The 24,524-nt window shown below is 41.1% G+C and overlaps 1 protein-coding gene and 1 long non-coding RNA gene across 2 annotated transcripts in view; one reads left to right on the forward strand and one right to left on the reverse strand.

Moving 5' to 3' along the window:
- Positions 1 to 24,524, reverse strand: part of LOC148160390 (uncharacterized) — a 143,210-nt gene that overhangs the window by 55,813 nt on the left and 62,873 nt on the right. The gene's annotated exons all lie outside the window — the stretch shown is intronic.
- dachd (dachshund d) overlaps positions 1 to 24,524 on the forward strand; it is a 134,562-nt gene that overhangs the window by 54,840 nt on the left and 55,198 nt on the right. Inside the window, 3 exon segments of the mRNA XM_088010401.1 lie at positions 16,514 to 16,629; positions 24,422 to 24,450; positions 24,452 to 24,523. Coding sequence (XP_087866527.1) covers positions 16,514 to 16,629; positions 24,422 to 24,450; positions 24,452 to 24,523 — 217 coding nt within the window.

Genomic DNA, 24,524 nt, shown 5'->3' on the forward strand with positions numbered 1-24,524 from the left:
ATATGCCATCTTGTCTTATCTCGGCAAGATGAGGACTGACAAAAAAAAAAAAAAAAAAATCCAGTTAAATATGTTCTTTTGCGAGAAAAACAGATTCAGCAGATCCCGACGTGTCCGCTGCCCATCAATCCCGCACCGCCTCCTTTTATTGACTCTGAGTTATTGTCGGTGTTAAAGCGACGGAACGACTGTGGCACTTCAATCCCAAAATCCCTTTTCTCTTACACACTCCGCTTGACACTTTTGCATTATATGTTTATCAGTCTCTAATGAAACACTGACAAGTTCCCCGCACAAGGGAGGCTGTGTTCCATTAATAGCCCTTAACGAACCTTGGGCACTCACAAAAAGACTGGTCCTATTGCAGCTGACAGCAGCGGGGCCCTCCGCCCCGGCCCCCTGGAGAGTGAAGATATTAAGCGTTAGCAGCTTCTGCACTCCCCGCCTTCACTCTTTTGTTCACCCCTTCCTTCTCTCCCTCTCATCCCGTACGCATCCATCTCCCTTGGAAGTAGAAGGTGTCTCATTCCATTTCTTCTCGCGCGCGTCACCTGACCGCGGCGTTCGGCGCGGAGCCCCGACAAAGAGAGTCGCGTCGGTTAATTTGTCAGCGACCACTCGTGATTGATTTCTTCATCTAGGCCTCAACAAATGTTTGGACTGTGATGAGTCCCCTGAACCATAATTTAGTCTCACCGCAAATTAAACTCACACCTCTAATCACACGTGCGGACATAATCACGTGTATATGACTGGGCTGATTAAAATAAAATATATTAGAAAAAGAAAAACTTGCTTTCATTTTCAAATAAGTTTTAGCAATTTTGCAAATTTTGAAAATGTTTTTGAGTTTGGAGCTAATTTATTGGAACACGTTTATATCAGAAGGTGTCGTACCGGGATGCATTAGTCATAAACCCTGGTAAACACAAGTGGAAGGCATAGTAATCATGCCATGGAAACCAAAGAGATGGAGAGGAAGAGCAATATGGAGGGAAACGACATCGTGTTTTTGGCTGGGACTTGGTCATAGAAATTGTTTCAGACAAAAATGTAAAACATGATTTAACTGACCCTACGGTGAACTCCTGACCTGTTTGGGGTGTTCCTCACCTTTCACCCAATCTCCCACTGGAAACACCAGCCCCTCCATGACCCTGCAATGGATAAGTGGTACTGAAAGTGGATAGATAAATGGATGACTTGACTCTTTTAGTCGATGTCTCTTTTAGGAATATTTCCAAATATGTCTCCCTCGTAAGCAAAATAACCTTTTCCTGAGATAAATGGGCTCCCACAGCAATAACTACAGGGAACTAGAGTTTTCAGGGGTCTGTTGTGGCAACAAAATATTCTCTTATTGGTAAAATATGTTTATACATATATATATATATATATATATATATATATATATATATATATATATATATATATATATATATATATATTTCTTTCTTTCTTTTTTGGTATGAATAGATATCACTTACACCAAACATGTCTGAAGACGCATGTGGCAACAGGGTAGACAAAGAACTACCTTTTGTCAAAATTAAACATTCAGCAAAGCAGGCCTTGCTGTGGAAGAGGCTGTAGTATACAAATAGCTACCTCTCCTCTCTCCCCACCCTGAGGATCAAGTACACATACTCTGTTGGCCTTCAGCTCAAAGTCGGGAAGTTGCGACTGAAACTTGATTTAAATAAAACAAGACCCGATTTTAAAACTGTCACCAGCTCGGTGACAAATGCGCCGACATCTGCCGTGTTCGCGCAGCCGAAGCTTTCTGCAAATTGAAGAGTTCGAAAACGAGCAACCGCCTTTTCTCTTTTTCCTTTCTCTGCAGCCCCTGCCTTCCTCTAAAGAGCCGCGTCTCCCGCGTCCCGCCTGTGATCTCTCCATTAGAACGTGACAAAACATTTGGTCTCGCCAGAAATAATGGCCTGTAACATCCTCTAAAGTGATTCACAGTTTATTTGCAAGTCCATCGGCGTGTTGAACAAGGGGGCTTATAGGCGCATCACACATATGGATAATTCTAAGCAGATGCATCTGGCGTGGCTGCCGCGGCGTGATTACTTTCCACAGCATTTGTGAGCGTGTAAACCATCGGCGACACGGATGAAATATAGCCTAGGTTCACAGGGAGTGCACAGAGAAGAAATGTACCCCATCTGTAATACACTGTGTAGACTAATATCAGCTCCTTTTCTCTGATATTGCAGTGAGATATCGATCTGGTAAAATTGTCCCATATTGGAGCTGTCTGTTGTGATATTCATCATGCTGTCACCTCTCCCCAGCACCTACGCGTTATTAGAAACCCGGGTTTGAAGAGGTTGAAGGGTTTTAGTCTCCGAGATGTAGCAAACAATTCATCATGAGAGAGAGAGAGAGAGCGAGGCAGAGGGAGAGGCAGAGAAAAGAATTCAGGTGAGCTGATGCTTGGCTAAGATTTATGTCTCGTCAAGCCGTACATTAAGAATTATACCATCAAGCTGCAAGCACACCCGGCAGCTTCCCCGCTATCTGCTGAGTGGGCCTGTTTGCTCGCCTGCCAGGCTTAAATGGAGTTTCAGCTTTTAAGAGAAGCACAAAGTCTCGGAGAGCGCCTCGCCTCATCCGAAACAGAGTTATTTGGGAAACGCCTATAGCGGCATGTCGGGAGCGATTGTCGCGTTTGCTCTCCGTGCCAGTCACCGACGTGACACTTAAAGCTTGTAGCTGCCACCTTCAGTCTGCCCCCCTCCCTCCCCCCGCTCCAGGGGCGGGGACTCGTGTTTGAGTCCTTGTTATTTCCTCTCTTGGAGATGCTTCCGGAAGGATCACAGGGACGCACGCAGACGGAATCCGATTCTTCCGCGTCTCATTGAGGCGTCGGGCTTTGATTTGTCTTTAACTCAGTACAAATGCCCGTCTGGGAACGCCGCGCAGGCTGGAGGCTCCCTCTGAACTCATTTCTCTTTCTCTCTCTCTCTTTCTGTGAAGTGTGCGCGCTCGCACGTCAGACTCTGCCCGGTTTGTCTCGATGTTGTTGGGCGGTGGGGGGGGGGTAAAAAAAATAAAAAGACATTTGAAAGCACAGCTGGCCAAATTGATCGAGGGGTGGTGGGGGGGTTTGGAGAGAGAACTCGGTGGTAGGGGGGAAGGGGGGCTGCACAAACAGGGTGGCTTGTATCTAAATATGCAAACACCGTCCCAGCGGTCGGCACTCGGGGGAACCGACACTTGCTTCTGGTGGGGAATCGGCGAGGAACAGGCCCGAGCCCCTAACCTTTCCGTGTACACAGAAGAGAGAGAGACGGAGGACGGGAACATTTTCCCTGATTGTGTAAACATTTCTTTTCCTCTCTAGATAATTTTGGACTTCTCAAAGTATTTACATTCAATTAATTATTGAAAAAAGGAAAACCCGGAAAATGAATAAACACTAGATAATTTTTGTTTAATGTTTCACACAGGATTCCAATCCTCACTGCAATTAATGCTAATCACCGCTCTCTTCCTGTTTTGCTTGAACTTGGAGTGTGTTTGTGAACTGTGTGTGTGTGTGTGTGTTTTTTTTCTGTCTCTCCTCCCTCTTTTCCTTGCACTATCTTCGCTCTCCTTTCCTCTGCACGTTCTTCCTCCTCCATGTCTGCTGTTAGTCGCTGTGTCTCCTTGTCTTATCGCCATATCATCCTCTCTTTCTGTCTTATGTGTCCATTTGGACCTGAAACTAATCACATCCAGCGGTCCGGTGGTGCAATTCTAAAACTTAGGAATAGGGAAGAGAAATGAATATGGTATTAAAAAAGTATTTAATGGATGATCTCCAGTAGCAGTCTGTAACTGGAGATTACAGAGGATCTGATTAAACCTCTGACTGAAGAAAGTCACACAAAAAAGGCAGCATCATGCTGTGAGAACTACAGCTGCACAATATCACAAATGTTTCATCTTTGCGATGTCAACGTGTGTGCAGTAATCATATACTGCACACACATTGACATGTCTGTGCCATATAGCAAAGGATTGTGTAGAGTGCATTAGTTGGTGGCTGATATATTCCTAGTTTCATGAATAAGCAGTTTACGTGTTAATGTAATATTTACCAAGTTGGACAGAATCACACAGCAGCAGATGATCAAATTACACCAAAAATGCTAAAGGTCACAGAAACACAGGTGAGAAAGAGAGGAAAAAGAAAGAATAGGCTTATATTACAACTGATACTATATATTATTTACCTATTTTATCGCCACTGCAAGACTTTTTAATGCTCCATACAGCAGGTACAGGGAAGCTGCTCACAGTTAATGGGAAGATGGGTGAAGATAAACACAAAGCAGTAGTGGAAGAAAAGCTGCTGCTGGGTCGTAGATTCGCAATCGACATTCTATTGGATCGCATTTGGAATGGAATAAAATTTCACTCATGACATGCAAGCCTATGTAGATTACAGAATATTCATTCGTTTGCACTCAAAGCCAGTTCAATTAAGAATCAAAATGAACTGAAAGTTGATGTTCGCTGATGATCCCGATCTAATCTAATTGATGTGTGTCCATTTTGCCTAGACAAACGGGCAAAGTCCACAGATGAGCAAACCGTCAAGAGACAAACCCAAATTACACAGAGATAGACTCAAAAGTACTTTATTGATCCCAAAGGGAAATAATGAAAAAAAAAGTATAATTTACTGCTGAAATGAATTCTGAGGACAAATGGTTGTGCTGCATTTTTTACTATATTTAATGTCTCAGAGTAAACGGGGCTGAAAACAAATAATTTCTTATGCTTTTTATGTGTCAACGAAAGAAAACCATGTATTCATTATCTACTTTGTCCTGGTTAATCCATCTAAATCCCATTAAAATACACTGAAGTTTTCGGTTGGCATGTGACAAATAAGGAAAGAGGTATAGTTTTGTTAAGCACCTGTGGAGAGATGAAGGGAGAGGAACTGAGACAACCAGTGGTTCAGGCATGTTTGAGGTACTTACCATTTGTAGAGTACAGTATAATAATTGCTTATCGGTTTTTGATTCCAGAGTCATTTAGAGTCAATCGAACGCATAATTTTCCAAGCTATTGTTCTTTGGGGTTTGTTAATTGTCGCCCCGCTGGCAGAATTAAAAGCAAATTAAAAGCCTTAACTGTTGACTCCATCTGAAGTCACTCTCTACAACAATTTCTCAAAACAATAGGGAGGATTAATGAAAACTGCAGCTTGATTTCTGTTCTCCAAAGCTTTTGCGATGGGGGGAACCAATTAACTACCCTTCAGGATGACTTTCACTCCTAACTGCCGGTCTGTTCCACTGCCAGAAAGCGGGATTAATTCTCAATTAATCCCTCCACCAGAACAACTCTGCCTTTGTCTGCCGGGGAGGACATGAGCGCACAACACGGAGGTTGCCCCCCGAAGCCTGTTTTGCCGGAGGAACCCCACCCCTCCTAAGATTGATACACCCTGTAGACCGGCTCTTCTCAAGCTGAAAATAAGAGCCATTAAAAGGGAATGGTTGACAATGATTTTTGTTTTAGGATTTTGGGCTTTATTAGCCATGCATATTAATGAGTCAATTAATTCCATTCGTCCTCGCGAGTGGTCTGTTTGTTTTTTCGCCTGACCTTTTATCTCGGATGCTTTCACGCACCGCTTGGTTTAAGCACTTACTCCACACTGGGTTTCCCATAGCCTCATGTCCAAAGAGGGAGTTTTTTTCTTTTATCTGTTTTTTACCTCTAAGATTCTCCCCGTCTCTTTTGTTTTCTTCTTGCCCACTGTCACCCAACCACCCTCTGCCCCCATCTCGTCTCTTTTCTTTTTTTTTTTCTGCCTTCTCGCTCTGTCAGAACGCCTGCTGGAGGTATTCTTCGCTAAATGTGACAGGAAATATGCTATTATAGGATGCAGAATATTTGCCTGATGGGGTTTGCAATAGAATTACTACAGTTCTCTTCCATTAGGATCTCTAAAACACCCGCCCTCTCCCCCCCCCCCCCCCCCATCTGTAATTTATGATTACCCCGGCGAAAAAAGGACATGTTATATACATAAAGACTAAAGTAGCCCCAGTGCACGTTTAGCCCGTCCTGCTTTCAAAGTTAGTTGGGAGGACAGGAGAAATAATTGAAAAGTGCAGCTGGACTGTGTACAATCTTGTAAGGGATGCCTAGGAAATGAGATTAATCAGTGCACAGACATTGTGGGGAAAAGTTTGCAGTGAATGCCTGACAGTTGTGCTCTTTCTCTCATTTCAAATGTTGGCAGGCTAGCAGGCAGCTCCAAGGGAAATGCGCTCCTTTCATACTTGAGTAATTGATGAATTGTATGCAATATGCAAATGAGAATCCATAAATCTTATGAATGACAGCTTAATTTATGTGAGCCTTAATGAATGCAGGATTAGATTTTAATTAAATATCCTCAAAGGCACCCTGACTGGGTAAGTTTTTTAAAGCCTTGTTTTGAAGACTTGTTTCATATGCATCGCAGTTCATGAAAAAAAAAGAGAGAGATCAGCGCGAGCGTTTAGATGAAATTTTCCCCTCGCAGTTTGAAGATAAGACCCCGCTCTGTTTTTTTTTCCTTTTTTTTTTCTAACCAAAGGCTCTCGCAATTAATAAATACTGGCACGAAAATCATATCGACCAATCTCGTTTAGGCTTTCCTGGAACTGTTCATTCTCGTACATTTGATTAAGCGCATTTACTTTAAGCGCTATCTGATTTCTAACATTTGGTACAGTATCTTTTTAATTAAGAGAATCATCCATTAGGCATGGAAAAGTCAACCAATTAGGCTTTCCTCATCAGGCGCCACGTTGTAGGAAGGCTGCTTACTCATTATCAGAGTCTGTTGATGTGATACTGAACAATCTGAGACTGTAGTTATGGGACGTACAATTATGGAATCAGCTTTTAACATTAATGATGCACGGGAATAATCGGCAGTTTATCGTGCTTTAGATCGCTCCAATATTCTATTTCACACCTGAGAGGCTTCAAATATCTAATAGAACGCGATTACAGGACACGATTCCTGGTAGGAGGGTTTTTTTTATCCAGGGTTCATAAACATTTATCAAGTTCCACTTCCGCCATTATGCAGAAGTAAATTCTGGTCCCTTTTGTCAAGGTATAACTACACCTACTACAAATGTATAGCACATGCTTTTACACTGGTCAGACTTTCATTGTTGAACCTGCTAAAATCAAATATTGTAGGATATGGATAGATGTTGGACAAATAATGGATGGGGAAATAGATGGGTGGATAGATGGACGGATCTCAGACAAACATTGGAAGGATGGATGGAAGCTGATATGCAAAGGATGAATGGTTAGATTCTAAACAGGAATAGATTGAAAGATGGATGGAAAAAGTTAGATTGATGGAATGACAAATTGATTAACAAATAGATAAAATATGATATAGAATGTATGGAAAATAAAGTACAAAGTCTGATTTTTTTTTTTTCTATGCTCAGTTTTCTTTTTCCACCTTCATCCACATCTGGACAAAGATGTAAAGATCCACACTTTCTCATCACGTATAAGAACCCTGAGCGCTGTCCTTTAGCAAGGCCAACGTGCAGGCAGTGCAGCCGGCTCCTGCGCCCCGTCAGGCGCGGCGATGGCGTGACCCAGCATGGCTCTAATCACCGCCGAGGCCAGACAAAGGCACCAGGAAGGCACCCACTCTCTCTCTCGACTGCTGCTGATCCCAACCCTGCACATTAGTCCACCCAGGGATCAGAGAACAGACAGCAGTTTAAAAGGGGGGTTTTAGTGGCGGATTGATGCTAACTCTCTCCCTCCTTTGATTTCACACCATTTGATCTGTGATATATTGTTCCGCAACAAAGGTTCCCCCGGTTTGTAGGCGGATGCAGCTGTTGCCTAACTCTAATAAATAAAAGTGTGTTTTTCTTTTCTCCCCCTCCCCGCCGCACTCACCAACTCGCTGTAATCCAGCTATCTAGATCAGATAAGCGGACTGTGGCTACCTGTGCGAGGCAGTGTCTGACAGGTGCGAGGGGGGAAAACTGATTGAGATAATCCAAGAATAGGTTCAATGCAAATACAGATACAAGATCAGGGAAAGGATAGATGGATGCATGAAAAAGATGGATGAGTGAATTCATTCTCATGTATCACACTGTGACTCTGAGATTATGATCGTCACAACGAATAGACTGCCAAGGTCAGCAGGAAATATAAATCATCTTTTTTCACCCTCTTTTTCGAGTGAAGGCAACGTACACTCTGCTCTTCTGTCCCGACGCTGTTTTGTCAAACTATTGCAAACTGTCACACAGCCAAGTCGGCCAATAATTACTTTTATAATGAAGTAGGCTCTTCTTTTAATGATCGATCAGTTGCTTTGGTTTGTAAATCATTGGAAAAAGATAAAAATAAATGTCATTTATAATTATTGACTGACAGCAAATCTGGATAAAAAGAACAAAATGAAAACACACATACGGGACACTTAGCAGTAGATAACGTTTAACGTATAACTTCCCTCACTCTCGAGCTTATCGGTACATTTGTTTTGTAGAACTGTATTAGGTGAAACATAAAACTGTGTTGATGGAAACATAACTAGGAGCATTTTTTTTTTCTTTTCACAAAATATGATTAAGGTTTCACACGACGTAAACTCCATTTTTAGGAATCCGTAATGGTTGAACAATATTCCAGTGCTGGTTCGAGCACGCAACATATAATAGTTTCAGTCAACGGTAACCCTAATGTCCCCCCCCCCCCCCCCCCAGAAAAAAAAAACAAACTAACTCATCTATGGTTTTACAAGGAAGTTAAAGGTTTCATACTTCTGAAATGTGTCTTTTAATAAAGACATTTCAAATAAATAAATAATAGTAATAATAATAGTAATAAAAATTCAGTTTACATTTTACCTGTCTTTAAAGTACTAGGCTGCTTGGTGTCACACATTAGGGGACTTGAACGTGTCATATTTTGCTAACTGGTTGATGCTATTAGTTTTGCACCAAAATCGCAGCAGAAAAACCTGACTGAGATTCTAGCTCTACAATTATTTGTTTTGGATGTTAAGCAATGTTTGTTTACTGAGTAGTAAAAACGTTCCTCACCGTTTCAAAGTACTCAGGGCTTCTTCTGTGGTTTTGTAACACCCATAACACTCATTTCATGAGTACATAGGGTCATTTTATTCTTTCCTACATTCTTTTTGTACCATAAACAATCCCTTTTCCACCCACATACTTGACTTTATAATCAATTTTATATGTTGGTAAAGTATTTTTCTTAAATATGGACAAACGATTCTAAAAATGCTCAAGTCTTGCGGTTTTGTATTTGCAGACATGCAGACATTTTTGTACAACATAGGTAAGGTACATACAAAGCTGAAATACATTAGCACAATGCTACTTGACATAGTATTGGCTGGAGTTTCCAAATCAGCCAATCCCAGTGCTCCATTCATTTTTCTTGGCACTGATTGGCTGCAACCCCACTAGCAGCGATAAGGAAGATGGTGGATGTTAGCGTCTGCAGTAGTGCATCTGAATGCATAATGAGGCATATTTGGTGTTTGAACTAACAAAATAAGTGGCTATAAACATTTTTTGTAGGTGTCTCAACTTTTCATCTATGCACAGATGTTTGATCAAAACTGCAAATACTCACACAGGTGGAGGTTTGAAGTTACCCGAATCAAAGCAGTTGCTTTCAGTCAGCCCAATGAGCTTTGTTCAGTATTTGGCTCAGTCAACACACAACTAAAGAGCTACTTCCTTTATAATTTCAAAATAAGAGTCTCAAACATTGATAGAGTGTGGAAAGCAATTGCTCTTCTATTCAGGATCCATAGTAATAAGTAATAGTTACATTTTCACTGGGAAAAGTTGTGTTCATATAGCTATTTGCTGGTGTGAGAAACATTTTTGGCATTTTTTATGTCCACTGACTATTTTTATTTTCAAAATATTGCAAAAACAACAATTAACTAAAAGAAAAAAAAATCATAATAAATTAATCAAAAGAAGCAATAGGAATCGCCTAGCTTGCATAGCCATCATTAATATATCTCCCATACCTGAGCTTACTGCGGCTGATGATGTTGGGAACCAGAGAGCAAAGAGCACATGCTAATCAGATAATAATTAATTGGACATATATGTTATCATCATAAATTCACATCAGGAAAATTGTATTTATTCATCCCCCCCATCCCCCCTTCCTTGCCATTCTAGTTCAAATCTATTTTTGGATTAAAGCTTGTACATGATTAATTTTACTTGCCAACTCCTTTAATTATTTTATTTTTCCTCTGCTCTTAGAATTAAAGCATTTCATCTCCTCCTTTCAATCAAAGCTCTTATCATACCTGTTGGGATTTAAAATTTGCAGGAAAACACCACAGACATGTTATCCTCATCTTTCAACAAACATAGTTAACCTCTTGGGGGAGATGTGTGCATATTTTTAAACTATTTGATTGGAGCAAAAAAAAAAAAAAGAAGAAGAATAAGAAGAAACCCATCAGCTCAGCATATTCAGACCCCTGATGGTCTTGGAAGGTGCAAGGAGGGGAGGTGGTGGCGTGGAGGGAGGCATGGGGATATGTGGGGGGGTAGCTGAAATTCTGCCTGACCTGGCACTTAAAAGGTAAGAAGCTGCTTTGTTTTATCAATAAGACCTTGTTTTCATGGCTGGTCACCACCCCAGCAAACCAATCAATGGGGCATGCTCGGCTATCGCGGCGAGAGAAATGAAAAATAAACCCCAGATAATCCTTCAGTTAAAAGGTTACCCGGGGCGTTAAAAGCTATTTTGTTAATTTATTTACTCTCTGCACCGCAGAGATAAAGAAAAAGGGAACAATTAGGGAATTCTAGGTGAGAGATTTTTAAAAGGGCAATGACATTGGGTTAATATTTTATAAGGCCTGATTGGCAGAGACCTAAGGAGGCCCTTTGTTTACCCACGCCCCAGACGAATGATTCACCCGCTTGTTTTGGCCAGCTGGGCGGAAATGGAATAAATATCTCCATCCTTACCTTTTTAGAAACGTCAAACAAAAGACCGAGATAAAAGGTTAATGGCTCAATCATAACCACCGGGAAATAATATTATGCTCTTTCTCCGCAAGCCGGAGCCACAGAGGACATTATCAGGCTGAATTCCTGAAGATATCCCAAGATGGGAAGAGCAGATGACTTTTTTTTCTTCCCCCTCTTTCTTTCTGTGTAACCAAATCCACTAAGGGAGTGTGCTCACTTGGGCTTAACATTACTTTTGTGGTTTCAATTGATTTATAACAGATCATAATCACTGCATTAACAGCGTTCTGGGTAATAAGAGCTCAGTCGCTACTTCCGTCGTCGGGGAACAAAGAAATAAAAAACAACAAAAAAGACGACTGAAAGTGAGTCATCAGAATCCCGCCGCGAGATCAGAACTATCCCGATGTCTAATGCGCTATCGCCCTCTCTTGTTATGCCCATCGCATTGTGTCGGCTTCCTGTAAACGGGGGCGAGAACGTGAATTCAATTATTGCACTTTTATTGCATTGTGGCGCTTGAAATTGGACTCGTGTGGAGTGTATTGTTGGGCCCCGTGTAATCTGATTGCCCGTGCGGGCGTAGTGAGCTGGATAGTATCAGGTTCCAGCCGACTCTGCTGGGTCAACACACGGCCGGGCCCATTAAAGGAAGTCTGGTTCAGGGAAAGTTCACCGCTATTTTCTTTTCACCATAGCAGCAAAACAAGAAAGGCAGAGAATGGATGTGTAACATATTTGTGGCCCCGGCACAAAGCTGGCGGGGGCCTATTTTGTTTCCCTAATTGAAGCCAGAGATATGAGGGGCCCAAATGTCTTTAGTACAAATATAAATAAAAGATGAAATGAAATTCTTCCATGACTGATCCCCCGGAACAGAAATATTATTGTCTGAACAAGCCCAAAGTGAAATATAGACAGTTTCTTTTTCTTTTTTCTTTTGGTGAAACGTTTTAAAACGAGCTAAAAAGATTAGAAAATAAAGCATCTAATAGGAAATGAACCAAAATCCCAGTGATAAATCCAGTTGTGCTATCTTTTTTCTGCAATAATGGCCTAGTTTGGAGCAGTTTCTGTGCCAGGCTATTTAAGGAATCAGCATCTGCTGCTTGATAAATAGCCTGGCTGTTTTGTTTTAGGCCAGGTTGAGTTCCTCTCTGGACCCCAGCACATTAGCCTGGATGGCTCCCACTGTCCACCATCTCTTTAGGCGTTAGCTTGCGTAGCTGTAGTTGTGGTGTTTTTGGACAGTGAATTGCATGATTTAAGGCAGCCTAAAGCAAGGCTGCTGTATTTTTTTAGTACAATTAACACGTGAGTTAATGTACTGTTTCACAGGAAAAAAGAACAAAAAAACATTCAAGACATTCAAAGAATAACAGTAGCGTTTAGGCATTCGTTTTAGAGAAATAGCTAAAATAAAACAAATATTAGCTGATAAAATTATGTGACTTCATGAAGCTGTAAGGATTTTACTCCTGGTTTAATAGCGCCAAAAGTTTCTTCACATCTAAGTTGTTTTTTTGCGGGGGTTGGGGTAGGGCTCCAGCGCTGGGGAACATTAATGCTAAATGCCCACACTGATTTTGCTTTGCTGTTGAGAACTTTGACAGAATAGCTCACTTGTGAGTGAAGCAACTCTGATTTGTATTTAAGCCCATTATAATTCAGTACCTTACAGACTATTAATAAGATTTAAATACCTATCTTTTCACCAACAGGAAGCCAGTCCAGAACGATAAGGACTGGTGTGATCGTGATCTTGGTCAGGACTCTGGCAGCAGCATTTTAGAAGCACATGCTAGTTTCTCGGTTTTAAAGAGTTAGCAGTGCCCGAATTCTCCTATTTTTAAAAGAATGTTGAATAGAACAGAAAGTATATTTGGTTTTCATCATGCTGTCTAGTATTTTTTTTAGCTTCATTAAGTGTAGTTCCTCCCTTTTCTCTAACCTCTAATCAAACCGTTTTATCTGCTTTTATCTGGCAAAAAAATGTGTCCTCTTCCATTCATTTACATTGGAAACACTGATTTTGCAGCTAGAAAGGACTGTGGTCGTATGTTGACCCCAATTTATATACTGTAGATATAAAGTTTAGTCTCATTGGTATATGTATTTTAAGATATTACCCTGAACTTGAGTGAGCATGTAAATATAGAATAAAAGTGACCTGAGTATGGAGCCTTGAAGAACACCGTATGGGATTTTTCTTGAGCAGATTTATAATCTAAAGCAAAGCAAACTAGCATCAGACTCACACATTAGATCAGAAGTTTGTCACAGCTAAAAAAAAGGAACACATACATAAATAAGACATATTCAAATGTCCTCCTACCTTTTATTGTCAAAAACACGTTAAGGAGCATCGCACAGAACTGCGAGACTGGAAGATCGAAATATTAAACAAATCAGTGAGTATTATTCTGCCCCCCTTCTTCAACAAATTGTTTGCTATTTCTGCAAATACAGACGCCCACTCAGCCGTAAGGAAAGGAGACAGTGATATTATTCCTGAGAGCCCTTCCTGTTGCTCGGAGGTTCCTCAGTTCAAAGCGTTTCAGTTTCTGTATTGCTTTTCATGGCCGGCCAGTGTTATTTGTTTGGAGAGAGTGGTTGAAATGCTATCCCCCTTTAAACACACGGACATATTCTCTGGCAGACTATCTAAACATTAGGTGTACTTAACCAGGGCTTTGTGACGGAGCTTTGACATGATCTAAGGTTGATGTGACATTTCTTTTTGGCCATTTGAGAGCGTTTTTTTTTTTTTTTTTTTGCTTTTAGTATTGTTAGTGAAAAAGAGTTTTGCCCCTCCTATACCCTCTATTGAGTTCTTTTATAAATAATTCAGCCAGAGTATAAGTGAAAGTGATGACAGCAAAACTGTCTGCGATTTTGCCCTCTCATAAGATCAAAGAGGTGCTTCTATAGGAATAGGAATACCGTTTCCAGGCCTTCGCAGGGTGAATGACTGCTCATTTCTCTTTCTCCCCTTCTCCTCCCTTCTGCCCTCCCCAGCTGCCCTCCTCCCTTTTTACTGTCATTCGCTCCCCCTCTTGATACTTCTTTCTGTCTCTTGTGTTTCCCCTCCAAAAGGGGGACACAGTTGGGTGAAAGTCTGCTTTTAGCCCTAAAACCTCCAGAGCCGGCGTGTATATGAAAGAGTCAGCATATTCAGACAGACAGCGTGAGTGCACTCTATTAGCACTGGTGAGGTAAATAAACCTCACAAGACATGGCTGAATAAATTCAACCACTAAGGCTGCTGCTAAAGCCACTGCGTCTGTCTTCAGATACCGCCTTTGGGAAATGTAGGGAAATGTACTGTAACACAAACAGCCTCATATATTGTACTGGCCGATAAAGTCTGGAATAACACTTTACAGTCAGATAAGAGGAGCTCGTTTTTGTTGGACTGGAAAACCCAACTTGTATTTCTTTGATTGGGGAGGGGTGTGATTTGAGTTCGACTTTTGGAAGGTCTATAAATAAAAAGAGGGGAGGGCGGAGGAGCAGCTCTGACAGACGGACACATCTGCTGGGTCGGTGATTATCAGAGCAGATCTGTTAAAGTTTCCAGCAATGGTCACTGGACAGATAAGCCACAAAACATGTAAATAGTTGCGTTAGCATGGGACGAGGGGCTGCTGAGGACTCAGCCCACCCTTGTGGTGGCTGAAGGACACAGCAAATGAACTCAACAGAAACTCTACAAATTAAACATTTTAATAAAGGAATAATTAATTTTGCATGTTGGCCCAACTAACACATAGGCCGTTTGCAATTCTTATGGGCTTAGATAAAAAATAAAAATAAAAATAAAAAAACTAGAAGAAGAAGAAATTGTCTATTTTCATCAGTAAGGACAGGATTTTGGTCAGTTTCGTTGATGACAGTTGCTACTTTTAGGCAAATGTAGTAAATTAATTAAAAGCAGATTTGTAAGTAGTTGCATTAGCTGAGGATGAATTATGGGTTCATCCCGGTTACTGGATTGACTTGGTTCTGTTAATCGTGAAATGAAAGAGAAAGCTAAAAGCCTGGCTAATGTGAGACAAATACCTGTTTGTGTGTTGTGGCTGACATTTTCCATTAAAAGAATTTTGCACCAATCAGTTTTTAGCATTTTTGGGACTTCATTGGAGAGCCACAAAAAAAAAAAGAAAAAAAAAAAAAAGGCACCTTGGTTGCACCTTGAAGACCCCTGCATTTGATGCATCATTTCACTTAAAAAACAAAATCCTAGCCAAGTAAAATCTTTTTTTTTACAATTGAAGAAAATCAAATGTATAGTTCTGGCATGTAAAAGTTGAAATTCACATGTTTGCTTGGCTAGATAAAAACAAAACAAAATCCCCTCGTCTTCTTGTTTGACCACTTTGGCTATTTACAGCACGCTACAGAGATCATATTGTGTTTTAAAGATAGACTCAAGTCATTTAAGACGGAACTTTGATTCTCGCAAAAGCTTGAAATGGACTACTATGCGAAATAATGTATGAAGCCAATATGTCACCTGTGTCAAGTCACCATAATTCATCTTCAGCTGAGACGCACAGCCAGTGCTTCATAAAGAATATGCCTCTACAGGATCTCGGTCCCTCACATGGCCCCGTTGTGTGTGTGTGTGTGTGTGTGTGTGTTTTTTTTTTTCCTTTACCCTGTAGGCTTTTCTTTGCAACTATAAGCCTGCAAAGTAGGTATTGATTGAAACTCGAAGCTGTATTAATAAGTGAATGAGTAAGATGTGAAGAAAGTCAAGGGTGTATCTGCTTTGAAGGCCTTTTTCTTCTCCACAGCGAGGTGGCACAGTCATTTATCACGGCTGGATCTGTGCCCCTCGTTTGGTGTAATAAAACTCCCCCATCAGAACCGTCCAACAGGTCTGAATCACTCTGTCACACCACCTTCCAGCTAAGGCACGCATTAAATCAAGCAAGCAGAACATTTCCTAAGGCAGCCATTGCCTTTTAATTTCCTGAAGAACCTTAAAATATCATTCATTACCAGAACTACACATATTTGGTTTTTAAAAGTCTCATAAATCAATAGTGGCCTGACTGCAATAATTATAACAAGTTAACATGTAATTTCCAGGCCGAGGGCCGAGCGCTGGATTTTAGCATATGCAAACGAGGCAATTCAAATAGTGTGGGGATATTAATACGGGGGAACAGGTAACGAGGTGCAGGTTATGAATTATGCATCAAAAAGTGGTTGATCTTCAATAAAGGAAATGAATTCAGCGTGTAATCTAATTAGTTATGGAAGTCTATTATGTCGAGCTGCAGAAAGCAACTGTCCTTGAAAAGAAATTTATTTACAGTACATGTTAGCTCTTTGGAATGGAATTGCATTCTGGTAAGCTGCAAATGTTAACACTAGCACCACCACCCCCACCCCCACCACCTCTTCTGCTGCCCTCCCCCGCCCCCTCGTCTCACAAGTCGAACTTTTCTCTCCTCTGTCTGCAGCTCCAGACCCGGACGGCCTCCGAAGAGGACCCAGAGCGTGACGTCGCCGGAGAACCCCCACATCATGCCCCACTCGGTGCCTGGACTCATGTCCCCTGGCATGATCCCTCCCACAGGTACGGTTCGGATCTCTGCTGCTTCCCACATGCGGGCCGGTATTATGACTCGGAGTTAAAACACCGCTGTTTCGAAATCAGAACCCTATGCCGCTTGAACAAAAACTGAGCACAAAACACGATGCAATTGCTTTTATTTCTATTCGAAAAACATCAGTTATTCTACTCATTCCTATTTTTTGCTGCAAAGAATAACCCAAAGTATTGATTATGTGGTATAATCAACACACATACGCACTCCTAAGTGCTATTTTAGTGATCATAACCTATATTATATTCGAACTCCATGCAGAAAGGCCTCCAGCTGGGATTCAAACCAAGGATCTTCTTACTGCGAGGTTTCAGTGCTAACAACTGGACCACCATGCAGCCTTTTGGCATCATATTTGATGCTATTTTTATTTCGATTCGTATATCTTTTGCAAAACTTTTGGGAAAAAAAAAAAAAAACAGCACAACATTTTGTAGTTATCAAATGCTTATTGTGCAGAAAATGACACCTTAAGCGCTACCACTACCAAACAGAGAATATACTGAGTTGATATTAGCTGGGTAATTAGTCAGGATATCTGCTTCGTTTGCAGCTTTGTAGTCAGGTAGTGTTAAAATATGATGATATTCTCGTGGCATCTTGGGTTAAAAATAGCACGGAATCGCAGTGTCATTCTGTTTACAAGAAAAAATATGTATATAAGCTAAAAAATATAACAAGATGTGATTGATTTCTGTTATCAGAAACAGTTCTAACGTCTCTCATGAGCAAATGAAAGGCGCAGTTGCCTTCTTTCAGCCAGCTGAGTGGCAGTGCACAGCAACATGTGGGTCTCAATCTATGCAGCATAAAAAAAGAGAGACTCTGGTCACTTTCTCTGTAGTTTGGAAACATTTTTTAAAACCTTTTAATGCCTTGATGCTCATTGCCCATATATGTAGCATTTTATTTTATTTTTTTTAACATTTTGGTTTTTATTCATAGACTTAGAATAAAGACGTTCTAAATTGGGTAGTAGTTTCCATTAAAAAAATAAAAAAATCTGCTCCACATAGATCAACACAAGCCTATATGAGGAAATTTAATTAGTCAGGTTTTCTGCTTCAGTGGTCATCCTGTAGTGTCCTGCTTGCCACTTCCGTACTTTCAAATTTGTTCAAGCTGGAGGAAAAAAAGTAATTGGAAGCTCCTTTCAGCCAGCTGACAAACGGTGTCAGCGGGGAGGCACCAGCAATTCTGTGCTGAATTGTTAAAGCAAGAACACCCAAGCTCATTTCGCTTAAATGACTTTAAATTGTAGGAAAAACATTATGGATAATTTTAGTGGATTTGAAACCAGAGCTTATTGAAACCCTCATACTGCTAACCAGCACCATATCCAGCTGTATGCTGCTGTTGCTAAGGCTCTTATTCTCTCTATCTGGGTGACTTCTCGTTCTCTTTCTTTTTTATTACACACACACACACACACACACACACATACTGCCTCCCTATGAGTGGCCTCCCTGCAGCTTGTCCTCGAAATGGCAACCAGTCCAAAGTGACACATGCACCCAACCACCAGACACCAGCCGCTCACTCGCTTTACCAAAAACAGATCCTCCGCTCAACCCTCCCCTCCGGAAACCAAGAGCAGGAGAATAAATTGGACTGGAGATCTTTTCTCTCAGATTATTCCAGTAGATGTTGCATTTTGCCTTGAGTGCATTCTAATTAGTGCGATTAAATCCACTCCACTGGTATATGTACATAGGCAGTGGTGATGCTAAAGCAAGCCTTATCGCCACAAGAATCAACAACAAGCGTTTGTGCCCCAGCTTCGCCCCGAGGCCAAGTCTTATTGCAACTAATGCTTTTGTTCTATTTGTGGCTGGCTTCGTTTGTGGGCGCTTTGATGTCGGTGGCTCTAAGTGCTCTGATTTGCATATTTTCCTGTCCTTCCTGATATGTCTTTAATGATACTGTGCTGTCCAAGGCAACTTTTGCTGTGCCGTCTTGGTGTGCGGCACATGCTGTGCGTTTTAGCCAAGTAGAAAACTGTGGCAGATCAAACCACCGGAGCAGAGTTTTCTTTTTTTTTTTTTTGTTATTTATTCCAGATAACCTTTCGCTAACAGATTTGCATTCGCAATAACAGCTTTGTCGGGAGATACTTTTTCCGTTAGTCTCCGGTGTGGCGAAAGCATCTGTAGGGCAAATAATAAGCTGCAGCTAATCCATGTGTTCAAATACAGCAGAGTCTCACAGCCGTGGCTGCGGCTTTGAACTTAGAGAGCGGGGTGAGGTGGCCCGCACAATGAAAGGGGAACTTAAAGGCCGAAGCAAAAAAAAAAAACACGAGACAGACAGACGGACAGTGATGAGAAAGACGGGTTATTTAGTAGAACATGAAGCAACAAAAGGAGCCTTTTGATATCTTCCCCTTTAGGTCCAGAGGGACTCTGTGATCTTGACATTTTGTCGGGGTATTCAGGGGGCACAGATGAAGTAACTGAGGTTCTTCTCATAACTTCCCTGACGCTTCCCTGCTGGGGTGTGACAGAAATTTCCCAGCACTTTTTAATCGTTTTTAATGAATAAAAAAAAAAAAAAAAACGTATTGTTTCTGATGATGCTATCAAAAGCTCCTAAGAAGTTCCAGGTTTTTAAGATAAACTTTTGTTTATCTATACATTGAGACAATAAGCTTCAGAGAAAGTGACTGGCACGTAGCATATTGTAAGTAGTCGTTGGTTATCATGTTGCGTCCAAATGTTTTCACTCATGATAACAAGAGAGTATCGTAAACACAGCTCCGTTCATACTTATGGAAACCCGAAGGTATACGAACAGCTTGAGAATAGATTTGTCTTTTGTTGGAGGAACGTAATCTCACTTAGAACATTTGAGAACAAAACAACCTTTGATATGAGTGTGTTTATCCAGCAGGGGGAAAATCCTGTCATTAGAAATACAGTGGAATACCAATTGTTGGTTTAGTATTTGCAGATGCATCTATCCATGGCTCTTTCAATGGAAAGTAAAGTTTTCTTATCACATTTTGGCTAACTAGCACCCAGGCAACTAGCACCATACCCTATTGGGTGGAATTGGCAAAGCAGCCAATCCAGAAGCACGTTTAATCTTCTCTGTCACTCATTGGCTGTATCTCCAAGAGCAGAAAAAGGGAAGACAATAGTGCCAATAAATGTGGCTGCTGGCGTAGTTGCACTCTAGTCCTGTGTCACATTTATTTTTTTTATCTTTTCTGTGTTTGCGTCCATACATAGAAATGAAATGTAGACCGAAGCATTGGCGATTGTTCAAGACTCTATAACAACACAAAGATAATGTGCATTATTCAGTCTGACTCACAGATAAATGTAAGTTCTTCCCTGTCGCATAGAAAGAAAGGCGGATCAAAAACCAGCACATAGAGTCGGTGTGCTTTTCGAGCTAATCGTCATCGGCACGCGCCTGAACGTAGCTCAAATAAAGCAAAAGGTTTTACTTTATGACTTGATTCATAAAAGCCGTTCAAGTAATAGTGCTTAATTTGCTGAGATTACTCCATGCAGACTGTTTGAAGATAACTTTCTCTGAAACGTGGCCAAGCGTCGGACACTTATTCAAATCACACCGGATTAGCATCAACGCGCGAGCCGTGGAAATATGTCGTCTCTGCAGTCGACGGGATCTACGAGAGGCGATGTGCAGCATATTGCTAACATATGTATCTCCGTCCTTGACACCAGCTTCATTTTCTTTGGATCTCCACTTACAGGAGCACTTTCGCATGTTTGCAAAACCACGCGACTCGCACACGCCGCGAGCCCTCCAACGCTCGCGCTCGTGGCCCGCAGGGTTTGGGGGCGGCGAGGAGGGTGCGCTGGAGCCTTTCCAGTTGCTGATGCATTACAGGCAGATTGCCCCCCTCCGCCCCCCGCTTACACCCCCCAAATCGGATTATTTCCTGTGGACTGACACCACACTGAGATGACATCTCCTTTTGAGTGAAGAGGGAGGGTGGATGTGGTTCCACTCACACTCTGGCCTCTACTTAAGCAGCAACTTCAGTGTAATTCATTTATGTCCCAGATATGGCTTCAGCCTTTTGAATAAGGCAAGAGCACTGCATTTACCATTAGAGAAATGAATGTCACCTACAATGTCCTGTTAAAAAAAAAAAAAAGTATTTGCTCCCTTGCAGATTTCTCCTGTTCTTACCTTTTTGATGCACTTATAAGAAAGTAATTTAGACGGAAGACAAACACCAGAGTTAACACAAATGTGGTTTTTAAACAATGATTTCATTTAGGATTAAAAAAAAAATCTACCTAAACCAATCTGACCGTATGTGAGAAACTAAACTCCCATCCTTGTTCAACTATGAATTAACTGTAATCAACATTTTAAAAAAAACACACCTTAAGAGCACCTGTCTCACAACATGAAGTAGGCTAAAACATCCAACGGACATCTATCAGTTTGGAAAAGGGGTTGTAAAGCCATTTCTGAGGCTAGAGGACTCCAGACACCAACAGAGAGAATTTTTTTTTTTTAAAAAGAAGCAAAATTAAGGCCTGTAGTGGCCTAGTCAAAGTCCAGACATAAATCCCAATTAGATATTGTAGAGTGACCTTAAGTAGATAAATCATCCTCACCTGCCTCCCAGAGTGACTCAACTGATATAAGTCTCCAATGACAAATTTTTCCACTCTGATGTGTAAGACTCACTGCCAGTCATCGCAAACACTTGATAGCAAAGGAAAGCATGATGGGAAAACTGAATTTATCTATCTATGGGAAAACTGAATTTATCCATCTTTTGTATTTACTCAAGTTATCTATATCTGGTACTAAAATGTGTTTGAAAATATGAAACTGTACCTTACTAAAGCAATACCATTAAATGTTCTCTATTGCCTTTTACCGAGTACAGACAGCTACTGTCGTAAGATGAGCCACATTCTAATATTTATACGTTCCCAGCGCACAATTAGCATGTCACTTTGAGCTGCTGAGCGGATCATAATCCGCCGGCGCTCCGATCAGGTTTAAAATAGTTTCCAGCGTGCAGCAGGTAATTTACTGTCACTTCTTTGTGTCGCTGCCCCTCCTCTTTCAGTCCTGCCGCCTGTCGTAAGGTTAGCCCACCCTGTAATTGATACTAAATTCATCATGATGCGGATCGCACAGTTCAAGTGGTTTAGTGTACCTAAGAGCGGCGTCGTTCCCGTCCCCGGTTTGTCATCGCCTTCGCCAGTCCATGCATAAAATTAGGCGGCCGTGCTCGTTGACACAGAGTGTCTCAATTCCTTTTTATGCCCCGATAAATAAATCCCGTTTCCATAGTTTTTTTTTTTTTTTTCTTTTTTTTTTTACTTTAACAGTGGAAACTCAACAGATAAGCTTTGGTTGTTATTATTTTTATCAAGTGTTAGAGAAAGTTGTTTTTCTTTTTTTTTTTTTGTGGGGGAACCGACATGAAGTTAATCTGATTTTAATTTAATTATCCGAGTTAGTTGCGGAGGGCACAGGCATTGGGGTGTTTGTTGTAAGAATGTTCTGACATTGGCGCAGGTATGGGGCAGCTAGCATGTTAATTAATGATGAAGATCCTGACAATATGCAGAGGCATGACAGCGTTAAGCCAGTCGGCTGCTGCTTCCTTTGCATATTAATAGATCCTTCATTATTATTTAATATGACAGCTGCTCCAAGGGCTACCATCAGACCTTGTCTCCCTTATTTGCTGTTTTGTGCTCCCCATGTGACAGTGCCATGCTATTCTTTGTTTGTTTGAAACCTTTTTTTTTTTTTTTTTTGGTGTGGCTCTCTCTACATGATGTGCTGTTTGTTTTGCGCTCCGGAGGATTCTCCCTCCTCTGTGCTCTGGTATCAGAAAAGTGTCTGAATCTAAAGGTGACTTTGAAAGAATATATGATGCCGGATTGTTTTGTTTGCATAGTAATGAATGCAGATTAGCACCGGGCGGGACTGGCCTTGTTGACGTTCAGGCTTCTGGTGGCTAATAGACCTGTTGGTGGGCACCGCCGTGCCCCCCCCGCCCCCACCCACCACCTCCACATAATGTGGATGTGACAATGGATCTGATGAAATGAAACGATCCTTAAAACAAAGATTTCCATTCACGGATTGTGTCACTCGGTCAAAGGCAGGGCGAGGGTTGTGGCTGAATGACAAGTGGAAAAAGGGGAAAAGTGATCACCCAGTTCATTTCACAGTAGTACGAATCAATTTATTGGCTTTTGATTTACACGTTTGATCAACACCCTCCCTTTAGGTGTGCTACAGGATCTCACAGTACAATATTTCCCATCAAAGTGAAGTCCGCGTTATGAATCGCTATTTGGTTGTCGTCAACATTTGACTTTGTCTGGTGAAATGAGTCTAAGCTGATATTACGAGCCCCACATGCCTCAAGCAGCAAGTAAGAAAGGAAGTAATAATGAATTGACAGAGAAAAAAAAGATAGAAAATATACAAATGAATTATTAGCATTGTGAGGATGCAGTTATTTGGTTACTGTATTATGTTGCTGACATGTGTTGTACAAGAAAACTTGACTGGCTAGCCGCTAGCTGCTAACAACATTATGCTAACCTGTCAGCACTAAGCTAACAGGGCATTTACAAGTTTCTTTTAAAATCAGTCCAAACTCTGTATGATTTCTTTTAGTTCAAAATCTAAAATGCTCAGACCAAACTGTAAACTGAGCAGATATTCTTGAAAACACTCTTTGCTCTCGGGCCACCTCAGAATCAGACAAACATTTTTATTTTTGGATTGAACTGAAATCTTAAAAACTGATTACAGATTAAAAAAAACAAAAAAACAACAAAAAAAAAAAACAGCTTGCTCCTTCCAACCAAATATTGTGTAGTGGCTCATCTTACACACCTAGAAAGCATTCAAGCAATAACACCCAGTCACTTAAGTGGGCAATTGCTTCTGTATGTTTTATTAGGGTTAAACTGTAGGAATATTCCACAATTTCTGTTCTGCACTGAATAACATAACAGACCCTTTATTGTATTTGTGAAAATTGAAAAAGGGAGCATTTTTAATGATTTCTAGGCACTCATTTTGTGGACCTTTTTTCCATAAGACGAGCTTAAAAACTGGGCTGGACTACTCTACAGTCATCTGAGATTCTTTACAATAGTGGTTTATTGCTTTAACAATTTATAGTTAAGCTTAAAATTATCCATAACCCTGGACAATTTAGGTTCAATATAATCTTTACATTTGACCACTGTTTCTTCAGATTAAACATTAATCAGATTAAACTCCTGCCTGACTTTAATCTGATTACCTCATCATCTAGTCACTGAACGTAAATCTTCAAAACACAAGTGAAAACCTTCAAAAGGCTGGTCAAGCATTCATCAAAAGAGTTTGATTGCTGTCATGCAAGCAAACGATTACTTGAATGATCGAATGTTTCTATGTTTCTGCACACCATTGGGGGAATGTGGCAGTATAGCGTCACTTTGAGTGGTCAGAATGGGTATAGAGAAGAGCTACGTTTTATGTGTCCGTTTGGTTGAATAAAAATGATTTCACATCTAAATCTGCAAGGGACATGTCTGATTTTCCGGCATAGCTATGTGTAGAGACCAATTTAATAAGAGGAATTGTTAGTTCCCAAAGATATCGCTCGGAATTTCATCTCGTTCTTGTGAGCCCAGTATTGTTAGCGTCTTATTGTTTTGTGGACTGGATGTATCGCCACACCCTTGGTTCTCCTAAATGCACCCATTTCCCTTTTTCTTCATTTCCCGATGGCTCCTGCAGTCTATCTGGTCCACCTCGGAGGACAGGCCTGACTGTGTCGCCATAAACTGTGGCTCTTCTCCTCACAAGTTAGAGAGCGTCAGCGAGCTCCACTGCGGCACTC

Source organism: Poecilia mexicana, unplaced genomic scaffold, assembly GCF_051168715.1.
Source record: "Poecilia mexicana isolate PSO_F unplaced genomic scaffold, ASM5116871v1 scaffold_2, whole genome shotgun sequence".
Lineage (NCBI taxonomy): Eukaryota > Metazoa > Chordata > Actinopteri > Cyprinodontiformes > Poeciliidae > Poecilia > Poecilia mexicana.